General features: G+C 46.8%; 1 protein-coding gene across 3 annotated transcripts in view; it reads left to right on the plus strand.

Annotated features, from left to right (window-relative positions):
- The window catches only part of ARFGEF3 (ARFGEF family member 3), a 179,714-nt gene that overhangs the window by 58,913 nt on the left and 108,601 nt on the right, over positions 1-12,200 (plus strand). For all 3 annotated transcript variants that reach the window (XR_006217888.1, XM_042987213.1, XM_042987212.1), the window contains exon 5: positions 7,184-7,252. Coding sequence is in view for 2 of the 3 variants with exons in the window: in XM_042987213.1 (XP_042843147.1) it covers positions 7,184-7,252 (69 nt within the window). In the remaining variant the exon portion in view is untranslated. The remainder of the gene's footprint in view (positions 1-7,183; positions 7,253-12,200) is intronic.

Raw genomic sequence — 12,200 nt, forward strand, 5'->3', positions numbered from 1 at the left:
TCTGTGCCCAACACGGAATTTTCTGTCCTTGTTCTTGCCATACTTGACAGAGTAAAAAAAGAACTGGGATGTTTCTGAAAAGAAGAAATTATGCAATTATTTTTAATTTTCCGAAATTTCATGCCAAGATACATGAAAGGCCAGAAGGAAATGTGCATTAAGTAACAAAGCTAGATTTTCAGCCAGAACCAGAGCTGGGGTTGGAAATGCACTTGGCATTAAGAATTTGAAGAGAGTCCTGCTCCTCTCCATGCACCGGGAAAGGCAAGGCCTTCTGTGGGCTGTGCTCAAGTTTTTAGTTACTTTTTTGAGCTCTAGTAGATTTTGTTGGCTTTGATTTATAAATAACATCTGATACTTGGAAAAATGAAACTACAGTCACCTCAAGATGCCCCTCAATGTAAATAAGACAATTTTAATAGTTTTAGAAAGAGGAAAAGAAGAATTCCTTGTTCGTTCAATATGCCCCCATGCCCTCGATGTGCCTGGACTCCCCCAAATCAGCTCACTTCTTGATGGAACCCGTGTCTCCTTCCCTTGGTTTAATTTATTAATTGTGTTCCAAAATGTTAAATTTAAAGATCCACAAAAAGATGAAAACAGCATTACAACTCGTGTGCTATGTGTTAGACCCAGAGAGGCTTTCCCAGAACTCAGTGTATTTTCCCAGTCCCTGTGCCCATCACAACTTACTGCAATTCCTTACTTTATGACGGTCTTCAACACCAGGTGTTGTTAGCCCTGCGAGATCAGGGGTCATGGTATCTTTTTGGTTCAGAACCGTATGCCCAACACCTGCACTACATCAGATCCCTAGTAACACACCGATAAATATTTGTTGAATACACGAACGGGAGCCCAAGTAACACAGCACGCGGTTCGATGCAAAGCAGACACGTAGTTGCTACCCACTAAGTTCAAGAATCACTTCTTCACTTCTGTCTTCGCAGAAACGGTCCTGTGGAGGACTCGTGTGAAACCTTGGCAGAAGTGAGATCTTTGAGTCCTAAATTTTAGGCCACTTACCATTTACGACGTTGAGTACAAAAGGCGGGTTCTCAGCAAAGCATGGCAGATCTCAGAAAGGGCAACTCCTTCCACAGGTCTCTCGGGAGATGCCCTCTGGTTGGTGGAGATGATTTTCTCCCCGCCCAGAGTGAGGTCCTGCCAGGTGGCTGGCCACCCCGAAAGGAGGCTTACTGAATTCTGATTGCTCTAACCAAGTCATGGGAAACTCCCGTGTGACTACTTTGTGTGGTTGCAAAATCTGCCTCTAGCCAGTCGCACCACCTGATTCCAACACTCGAATTCCCAGGATAGTTTTCTTCTGTACAACTGGGCTGTCTTAGCGTGTTACCTGCACGTTTTACAATAATGACTAGGCACGTAGGTGCCCAGGCTCACGGAAACTCTGTGAGGCTGATCACTCATGAGGACAGTGTATCTGAGGGACTGAGCATGGGTCAGGGCGGACCAGCTCCCAGGGCCCAGCGAGGTACCATAAACGTGGTGGGCATCAAAAAATCCGATCTTACTACTAAGGAGCTTATCGATCTCATGAGGCATCGAGAGGGCACACAGATTTAAGTAGTATGTCTCAGCTGCTCCGTATAAATGCTGTTTGCATTTCCTGCCCATCCTGGGATCATCACGTCTGTAATAGTGGTATCTGGTATTGTGCATTTTGAACAAAGTATTATCATTTTTCTGGTATTTTAATATGTTCTCTGTAATAGGCTACTATATTAATACCTAAATATAAAGCTTTGTAAAAAAAAAAAAAAAATACAAGAACAGGGGAGGCAGGAGAGATACCGGTCAGATTGACTAGGTGGTAGGTGGGGAGAGCAGGGGTAGGACGATCCTCAGGTTTCACATGTGGGTGACTGTTGCCTTTTACTGCGGGAATTTCTCGCCTCCCTTTGCCAAATGCACCCCAGTCGCTCCATTGTTACTGGAATGACTAGGCTCTGTCTTCAACCTTATCTCCACCTCGTTAAGCATCTCCTTTTATCACTCCGGTTTATAGCTTGGCTCAGCACCTCTGCTTTTATTTGTGATTCGTTGGACTGGCCAGCCCTGAAACAATACGCGCAAAACGCTGAACCTTGGGCACGTAAATTGACACGCAACAAGGTCCCAGCCTACGGCTCCAGCACCATCTCTGGCCTCTACCGTCGCATGTCCGTGCCTTTACTCGTGGCATTTCCTTGGCTCGATACATCTTTCCCTCCCTGTTCTGTCCTGCATCGGTGCTCTGCCCGTGTGTACTCTCCTCCTCAAAGTCTCTCTTCTCCGAGTTACGATGTCTGCTCGCCTCCAAAACGGAAGCAGCGTTTACCGCAGCCAGCCCTGAAGGATAGTATGCAGGCGTGAGTTTCTCCGGTAGATGAGCTTCCTTGATGTCGAAGACTGTGCTTGCTTTTTATATTTGTGACTCCACAGCAGTTAGACTCTTAGTGAATAATGACTTGAACTGACTTGAAGGGAGCCCATAAAGGAGGGAGAAAGGGAAGCCACATGAGAATGACAAGGACTTTGGGTAGTAGGAATCTGGGGCAGTGATAAATAGCAGAATGCAGGGGCGCCTGGGTGGCTCAGTCAGTTAAGTGCCCGACTCTTGATTTTGGCTCAGGTCATGATCTCAAGGTTTGTGAGTTTGAGCCCTGCCTAAGGCCCCGCACTGACAGCTTGGAGCCTGCTTGGGACTCTCTCTCTCTCTCTCTCTCTCTCTCTCTCTCTCTCTCTCTCTCTCTCTTTTTCTTCTCTGCTCCTCTCCTGCTTGCACACGCACGGGTGCGCACTCTCTCAAAATAAGTAAATAAACTAAAAAAAACCAAAAAACAAAAAACTACTCTAAACAATTAGTAGAATGCCGACTCCAAAAGATTTATGTTTTTGAACATGATTGGTTTTTTTAACTTAAAATGCACCCAATCGTTTGTTAGAATGGCCACGATGAGTTACATCAAATGGAGACTTGTTTCACCTCTGTGAGAAGACAGCCCTGGACATATATGCATCATGTACACTATTGTTTTACGCCATCATTTAATGTATTCTTCCTTAAATATCCTTGCGAGGTGGGGGGGGGGGTGGATTTTACAGATAAGGGGATAGAGAATGTAGTCACCCAGCAGTTAGGCACTGAATCAAATGCCACAGTCGTGTTACTAAAACACTGTGTTTTAGCTCTGATTATCACAGCACCTGCCGTGTCATGATATGGTCCAGGGCCAGGTCTGCTGATGGAGAGACCCCAATCGTGGCCATGAGAAGCCCTTGGGAGAGGGTTAATCCAGGGTATTCATGATCAGAAGAACATACCTCTGACCTTATGCTCATCATCATTATTTGTCCACATCTGTCCCCTCTGTTCCCAAGGTGATCACGTTTCCCCGCTTCTTGTCACTTAGGCCCAGTTCTTACGATAAATCAGCTTCACTTTCTCCTTTCTGGCCCAATCTTTTTTTTTATCCAGAGTTTATATACACATTTTAAATTTTTTTTTTTTAACGTTTATTTATTTTTGAGACAGAGAAAGACAGAGCATGAACAGGGGAGGGGCAGAGAGAGAGGGAGACAGAGAATCCGAAACAGGCTCCAGGCTCTGAGCTGTCAGCACAGAGCCTGACGCGGGGCTCGAACTCACAGACCGTGAGATCATGACCTGAGCCGAAGTCGGACACTTAACCGACCGAGCCACCCAGGCGCCCCTGTATACACATTTTAAATCGAGGGGTTGCTTTTTTGCACATAGTAGCTATTCGATTATTGTTTTTTAATGATTGGAATTTTTATTAGCCTTTGCAATGATTTTTCCCATTTCATGGAACACTTTGTGCCTGTTTTCCTATCCTCGTAGCTCATTTATGGAGGCTGTGCAAGCAAGCTGGATTGCAACATGCTGCCAATCACTCAAGTTCCTGCTGTTCAGTGATGATGTGGTCAATATACTTTAATGACCCCGTGAGGGATGTATTTTTAATGGAATTGCCCTCAGTGTTTAGTTGCTCTTGTTTTCCCGGAGGGCCAGTGTGCTCAGAATGTGAATCTGAGCTTTCTGCCCTCTCATCGTGCTTTACATTTCTTTGCCGCCCCCTAAATTTCCTACACCCAATCTGTGTTTTGATCCAGGGAATTCACGTGGCTAGGCATTGGGCACACCAACCATTTCTCCACTGATGGTTTGGGTACGTCATTTCTGTCTACCGCATCATCCTCGCTGGACACCGTGCCCTCTGTCCATATTGTGCGAGTCACAGGGGCCACGAGCGCTGCCCTCCCCGTAATTAAAACCTGCTGTGCTCCCAACACAACAAACCGTGCGTGAGCTTGAGGAGCTGGCTTCGTTAACGCGCTTCACGTCCGTTTTGTTATTTTCGGTTGCTTTTAGTTTTTGCAGTCAGCTCAGCGGGTCTTTGGATATTAATGGCCAGAGCCTTTTTTCAAAGACCTTTTGAACTCTGTCAGCATTTGCTGGGTACGGGGATCCTGAACTTCCCTCAGACTATTGCACATCTACTCTTGTGTACCTTGTATGAAAGCACAGAGTACCGCAAGGCAGAAAGTCGATCACCGGTCTCACAAGTAACATTAATAATTAGCCAGTTTAGACAAGCATTTGCCATTATTATTTCCATATTGTAAAGTATTGCCAGTCACCGGTCTTTATTGTAAATACTTACAAATCCAAGAGCCCAGATGGACAAGTCCTCTCCCATCTCCACAGACCACCACCGCCACCAGCCAGTGTCTCATAACCTCCCACCCACCTGCCATGAATCACGGCAGGGGGGTGGGGGGGAGGTGGGGGAACGGAAGGAACCAAAGAAAGGAAACTGTGAGATAGCAAAAACTCAAAGTAAGAAAGCACCCTATGAGAAAGCCTTGAGGGCCTTTCAGAGGCCCAACGAATGTTATAATCTAATGGAAAGATTATAAATAAGTAAACAAGCCAGTTGTTCATGAGACTGGTATATGCTCTAAAGTCCTGAAACAAGATGTGACCAGCATTTTAGAGAGGGTGGTCCGAGGAGACTACATGTCTCTCTGAGGGATTTACATTTAAGTGGAAACCTGAAAGAAACCAGTCAAATAAGCCATATGAGGAGCCAGCGTGGGAGGGTTTCGGGCAAGGGTACCACCAAGTACAGAGGCATTAGAAGACGTGGCCTCTCCCCCCCAGCCCCTCCCCCACCCCGGGCCAATTTACGTCGTGGTGACACTGCTGTCCTCAGCTTTCACTACTTGTCTACCATTCCCCAACCCCCAAAGATAGTCATTGGACAGAAGGAGGCCTTTTCCCAGTAGGTCTGAGGGCAGCTGCTCCCACAGTCTCTCTCTGTCAGCCTGCCTGGCATGGGACGATTTTTATCTGGAGTTGACTCTTGAGTGGCAGGCACCTTAAGGATCAAAAGACTAAGGAACCGATCCACAATGAACCTATCTAATCTGGTAACGAAAATGGGCAAAAATCCCCTCTTCCTTCTTTAATCGCATACATATTTGCTTTCTTTGAAGGAGCAGCTGTTCCTAGGGTGGATGGGCCAGTAACGAAGACTGAGGGGTTAGGAGGGATTCCTTATCCCATCTGGCAATTGCACTTTTTGGGGTGCTGATTAGGGGCATATCCTGCACTAGGTAAATTTGCTAGGCTTCAGCCTTCTTTCATGAAGTGTGCAGAACCCGATGAGAAACATCCTCAGGCAATCCCCACTGACAGGGCCAAGCTGCAGGCAGGGCACGGAACACGGGTGTTGGGTTCAAGATTAAGGAGCGGATACCAGCCAGCACTGTTGTCCCTCAGGCTATCAGCGAGAAAAGTCACAGCGTCAGAAGCCAAAGGACAGGGAGAGTCTGGCCTCTTATCTACTCTTATCTATAAAGTTAGAAATGATTTTTCAAATGGCACAGGCTTTTATCAATCTGTTATCTGACAGCTCTTCAAGCAGAAAGTGAAATTTTTAATGGTCCTTGAAGATCTTGCAAACGTCAGCGATTCACTGTCTATATATCTTGTAGAATAAGGGGAACCTGAGACTAATAAATAGGTAAACTCTGGGCAACATCTGGGGGGAAGTTACAGGGAAGAGGAAAGTGCCTGGTAAAGAATTTCTAATCCCTTGTGGATTTGGGAAGGGGACAGGAACAGAAAAGTTACAATGAGGCCTGGGTCTAGGAGGAGGACCAGACAGATTACATGGTGGTTCAGGGCATGGAGTCAGACTACTTGGGTTCAAATCTCAACTGTACAGTTTGTTACTTGTATGGTCTTGGGAGGCTTATTTAATCTTTCTGAGCATCAGTTTCCTTATCAGGGCAACAAGGACAGTAGTCATCACACTTATTAAAAGTATCAACCTAGGGGCGCTTGGGTGGCTCAGTGGTTAAGCGTCCGACTCTTGATTTCGTCTCAGGTCATGGTCTCATGGTTCATGAGTTCAAGCCCCACATCGGGCTCCGTGCTAACAGTGCGGAGCCTGCTTGCCTGCCTAGGATTCTCTGTCTCCCTCTCTCTTTTCCGCATCCCCGCTCATGGGCACGTGCACACACACACATACATTCTCTTTCTCTCTCTCTCTCTCTCTCAAAACAAATAAACTTAAAAAAAAAAAAAGGCAGTTGGTGCCTGGGTGGCTTAGTCAGTTGAGCATCCGACTCTTGATTTCAGCTCGGGTCATGATCTCTTGGTCATGAGATCTAGCCCCTCTCATCGGGCTGAGCATGGAGTCTGCTTGCGACTCTCTCTCTCTCTCTGCCCCTCCCCTGCTTGTTCTCTCTCTCTCTCTCACTCACTCAAAATAAATAAATATCTTTTTCAAAATTATCAACCTAGATAATTTGCACACTGTGCCTAGCACTGAGCCTGCTCTTATTGGACGGACTTCCTAGAGTTGCTGAGGAATGTGGTTGCTGGCCAGTCTTGCAGTGGCCCTTCCCTGGGAGGACAGGGTCTCTGCGTTTGCTTTTTACGGTATTTAGTCTCTCTCTTATCCGGCGACGTGTGGCCACTAATTAGGGAGCAGTGAGGCGGCCCGGGAAGAAACATTAGATAAAGCAAAGAACAAAGGAATCGTAAAACAGCGGGGCTGCACAAATGATATGTGAAACCGTATTTCTGTTTATTTCTGAAATTAACCCCTTCTCTCTCCCTTCCTCCTCCACCTCCCGGTCGCTCAAGGTTTTACTCTGCATAACCTACACCCCGACCTTTGACCTGAATGGGAGCGCAGTGCTGAAGATCGCAGAGGTGAGTGCCCCACTTCTCCCAGCCCCCACCGGCTGCTCTGCTCGGTTGGTGCATGCGCACAGCTGCCTTACCTCCCAGCCTGCTTAAGCACCGGGCTGGAGCTGCAGCCCGGCAGTGGGGGGAGCCCTTTTCTGATCATTACCATGGGGGAATTCCCACTAAGGAATCAATCTATAGGAAGCGGGCTGTGGGTGCCATCATGCTCGATCGTCATGCTCTGCATGCTTTGGTTTGCTTAACTGGAGGCTTTAAAATGGAAATAACAGTACTGGTTCTCCCACCACTGCCACACCCGGGTATCACACCTAGCACTGCCTTCCCAGTCTGTTTTTCGTAAGGGTAATTGAGAAGCAATTGATTTTAAAAAATGGTTTTTAAGAAACCAGGTACAAAAGTGAGAGACATGTTTACCGATGAAATTCCATCCCCATCCCCCAAGCCCCGATGAACACATTCTGTGACTATCATTGGAAAGCCTTCTCTTTTCCATCTGTGTTGCAGACTGAGTCCTTTGTACCTTCCAGCACTTCCAAGAGTATGTCCAACACAAATCTTGGCTTCTTGAATGCCTGGCACATGCCTTTGGCTTTTGGAAACGTCAGCATCCCAAAGCTATACTTTAATACACTTAGACTACTTTTCCTACCATTTCTTGAAACGAGTATCTTCAGGATTCATGTGTTTTGACAAGAGTACACATGCAGACCTCAAAGAGGCAATGATATTCTGAATTCTGAAATTATGAAGAAAAAGCTTAACGATCAGTGGGTGTTTTTTTTTTTTACAGTAATGATTACCATTTCTTGAGGATACCAAGTTGATATTGAGCACTTTGGACATGGCTTCTTTTTTCTTTTTCTCATTATTGAGGTAATAGACAAACAAAAATTCTACATATGTTAAGTCTACAACTCACTGTTTTGATAGACATACACATTGTGAAAGAACCTACCACAATGCAACTGCATAAAATATCCATCAACTCACATAGTTACCATTATCACGAGTATTATTTATATTGGCCTATACATGTGCTTTTTATGGTACTGTGTGGTATCAAAGAGTGAAAGGAGAAAATTATTTTTGAGCACACTGAACATTTTTATGTATCTATCAAAAGAAAAAGAAGCAATTAGCTGACCTTGCACTACAATATAAATTCCCAAATGTGTATATTTATATAGATAGAACACTTCTCTTTAACATATTTATATGTTTTACTCTATGTAAGTAAAGAAATAGAATATCAGTCGTTTTTTTCAGTTGATTTTTAAGGGACACCTGTGAGTGTTCTTATTATTTTCAAGTTCATTTTTTCGTTGCGCATGTGGTGAGAACAGTTAAGATGAAATCTACCTTAACAAATTTCTAAGTGTCTGATGTGGTAATGTTAACTACAGGCTGTATGTTGCTCAGCAGATGTCTAGAACTTACTCATCGTCTTGTGTAACTGAAACTTTATACCCAATGAACTACCCATTCTCCCCTCCCCACAGCCCCTGGCAATTACCAACCTACCCTTTGTTTGTATGAATCTATTTTAAGTACCCCATGTAGGTTCCCTTTTAAAATGACAAATGCTGGGGTGCCTGGGTGGCCCAGTTGGTTAAGCGTCTGAGTCTTGATTTCGGCTCAGGTCATGATCTCAGTTCAAGTTTGAGCCCCACGTCAGGCTCTATGCAGACAGTGCAGAATCAATCTCTCTCTCTCTCTCTCTCTCTCTCTCTCTCTCTCTCTCTCTCTCTCTTTTTCTCCCTCCTTCCCTCTCACAGTTCATGAGTTCAAGCCCCACACTGGGCTCTGGGCAGACAGTGCTTGGGAGTCTGTCTCTCTCTTTCCCTCTCTCTCCGTCTCTCTCCCTCTGTCTCTGTCTCTCTGCCTTTCCCCAACTCAGGCACTTGTGTGTGTGTGTGTGTGTGTGTGTGTGTGTGTGTGTCTTTCTCTCTCTCAAAATAAATAAATATACTTAAAAAAATAAAATGACAGTTTCTGATTAGAGCAAGAAATAGTACCGGCATGTAAGAGCCCTGTGTTAGTTAGCCCTTTGCCATGTGAAGGGCAAGAAGGGAGAAGCAGCTTGTCCTGCTGATGGAGCTTGGGGAGGGGGCACAGGTTGTTGCGGGACCCTTAAGAGGGGAGAGCCTCAAGAGGCTATCGGGTCCCCAAGCTGCTCGCAAGAAGGAGAGTAGGCTGCCTTTATCATTCCTCGCGGGAACCAGTTTGTGAATGGGAATCTGAAAGATTCAAGATGTCATTCCGGAACAGTGGACACACACGGCCATGAACCAGCCAGGTTAAGGGTGTTTATGCTGAGGGCATGTAGAAACCAGTGTAAAGATTCAGCAGGCCTTTCCAAATGGAATAACAGGTCAAAACACAGTGATCTCTACCAAAACCTATACGGGAAAAACAAAACTCTATGCTTTAAAAAAAAAAAAATCTCAGCCCAAAAGCAATATAAAGATAAAGGCATTCCAGCTCAGTGGCAAGAAGCCGAGCTCTGGAGTAGCAGTGTTTGGATGTCAATCCCGGCTCTCCCACCTCCCACCCACCTGCCGCGTTGCCTTGGCTACCTCCCTGGACCCGGTGTTTGTTCCCTGTGAAAGCAGTGCACATGGCAGTACCTGCCTCGTGGTGTGGGTGTGCCCTTTAGGCAAGGAAGATAGAATCCACGTAAGAAGCTGTTCGCGCAGGTCCAGCCACACAGGACATGCCGTGGCCCTTAGGGAGCTGCAGGTTGATGATGATGGCCAAGTGCCACTGAATCATGCTGGCCCGGCCAGGACCCTGAAAGGATGGAGCATCGATCGGGCCAGCCTCCTGTGACAACAGTAACTAGTTTGCTTCCTCTTCCATGTCCTCTGCGATCCCGTTGCTGGGGGAGAGTCCCCCACCTGGCACAACAGCAGCGTGAGGGTAGCAAAGTAGGCTTCAGCCCGTCACAGAAAAGTGTGTCGCTTCCCACGCTGGCTCGGACTTTATAGCTCACGATCAAGGCTTGAGCCTACATTCCTTTGAAGGAAGGGCTTGGTGGAGATCTTAAAAATAAACTTTCCATTCTGAATTTGACGGCGGGTGCCTTCCCTCACGGTGTTCAGGCCCCCAGATGACATTTTAGGTCCCGCCTCTCCCGCAGACCCACAAGCGGATTCTTCCACCGCCCCGTTCCCAGCAGGACATGGTTGACCCTGCCAGTGCCTCACTAGATCTGCCACTCTGCGCTGGGGACTGGACATGTTGGAACGTCCTCTGGCATAGCAGGGGTATGGAGGCTGCTTTGTAACAGCCACGAGAGTCGCCATTTCGAAGCGCTTTTGATAAATGGCAGCCTGCAGAATTGCTAGTATAGACCTGACATAGACATCAGCTTCCAGAGAGTGGGAATCCACTCTTCTGTGTGGCCAGTCCTTGGGAAGGACAAGCCAGTCCACTGAGAGAGGCAGGGTGACCCCCGAGCATGAATGAGCATCGCCGATCTAGGGCCCGAGCTGCACTCTGCCCGGCTGCGCCAATCGAAAAGCGAACAATAGACACACTCTGGAGAGTGCAGCCCATGCGGAGAATAGCGGACGTGTATCCACGAGGCCTGGCTCCAACTCAACGTAGTTCCACCAGCCTAAGTTCTAATTCTGGGCTCATCTGTGGCCATTCTTTCTCACAACCGGTCAGTCTGCGGACGCATGAAAACCTATCATGGCACCTGCTAGGGCAAGAGACAAGTTTGTAAACTCAAAGGCCACGTCATCTAGCTGTCCCAAATATTTATTCCGTGCTTACTCTGTGCCAGACTCTGTTTTAAGAGCTTTCTCTATAGCAAATCCTATAATCCACACGACAGTACCGTGAAGCAGGGAATATTGTTGTCCATTTTTGACAGATAAGGACACGGGCACATAGAGGTTCGCCAACTTCCCAAAAGTCAGACCGCTAGGAAGGGGTGGAACCGGGATGCGAGACCAGTCAGAATGACTGCGCTTCGTCCCCTCGCACTGTGTAGCACGCACGACCGCCATCTTGGCTGTGGAAGGGCCACCTCACGGAGGCCCTGCTGCTGTCCTCTGTGAAGGGAGGGACCCTCAACGAGGCTACCCCCGCTTCATCCCAAACTAGGCTCAGGCATGAATACCGTGCAGACACAGTGTTGGAGTTAAACTAATCTTGCCTTTTGTCTTCAAAATGTGTCTTTTGATGAAAAGAGTAGTATCACCATTTGACTGCTAACAGTGATCAAAGATCAGAACGAGGGACAGGCTTACAAAAGGTTGCCATTAGAAGGTCAGCCATTTTCAGTAGTTGCTTAAGTAAATTTTGGCTTTTCCTCTTTACACTCCCCAAACTAACTGTCACGTATGGGACACTTACAGTCACAAAGCTTTGGAGGACTTGCTTTTATGTTGGTGATTCTCATCAAAAGGCTGCCCGTTAGAATCACCTGGGAAGTGTTAGCAAAAATAAGATGCCTAGGGGCGCCTAGGTGGCTCAGAAGGTTAAGTGTCCGACTCAGGTCATGATCTCACAGTTTGTGGGTTTGAGCCCCGTGTTGGGCTCTGTGAGGACAGCTCGGAGCCTGGAGCCTGCTTCGGATTCAGTGTCTCTCTCTCTGCCCCTGCCCTGCTGAGGCTCTGTCTCTCAAAAATAAATAAAATGATGAAACCTTAAAAAAAAAAAAAATGATGGCTAGGGCTGTCCCAGAAATTGAGTATTTTGGTCTTGGGCAGACCTGAGCATACACATTCTGTAACAGCTCCCCAGTGATTGTGCTGTAGAAGTCAAGTAGAGAGCAACGGCCATGATGGCCCCTCTTGTCTCCTACCGAGCTTTTCTTTTTTTTTTTTTCTTTTTTTTCCTTAAATTTATTTCCGAGACAGAGACAGAGCATGAGTCGGGGAGGGGCAGAGAGAGAGGGAGACACAGAATCAGAAGCAGGCTCCAGGCTCTGAGCTGTCAG

Source organism: Panthera tigris, chromosome B2 (genome assembly GCF_018350195.1).
Source record: "Panthera tigris isolate Pti1 chromosome B2, P.tigris_Pti1_mat1.1, whole genome shotgun sequence".
Lineage (NCBI taxonomy): Eukaryota > Metazoa > Chordata > Mammalia > Carnivora > Felidae > Panthera > Panthera tigris.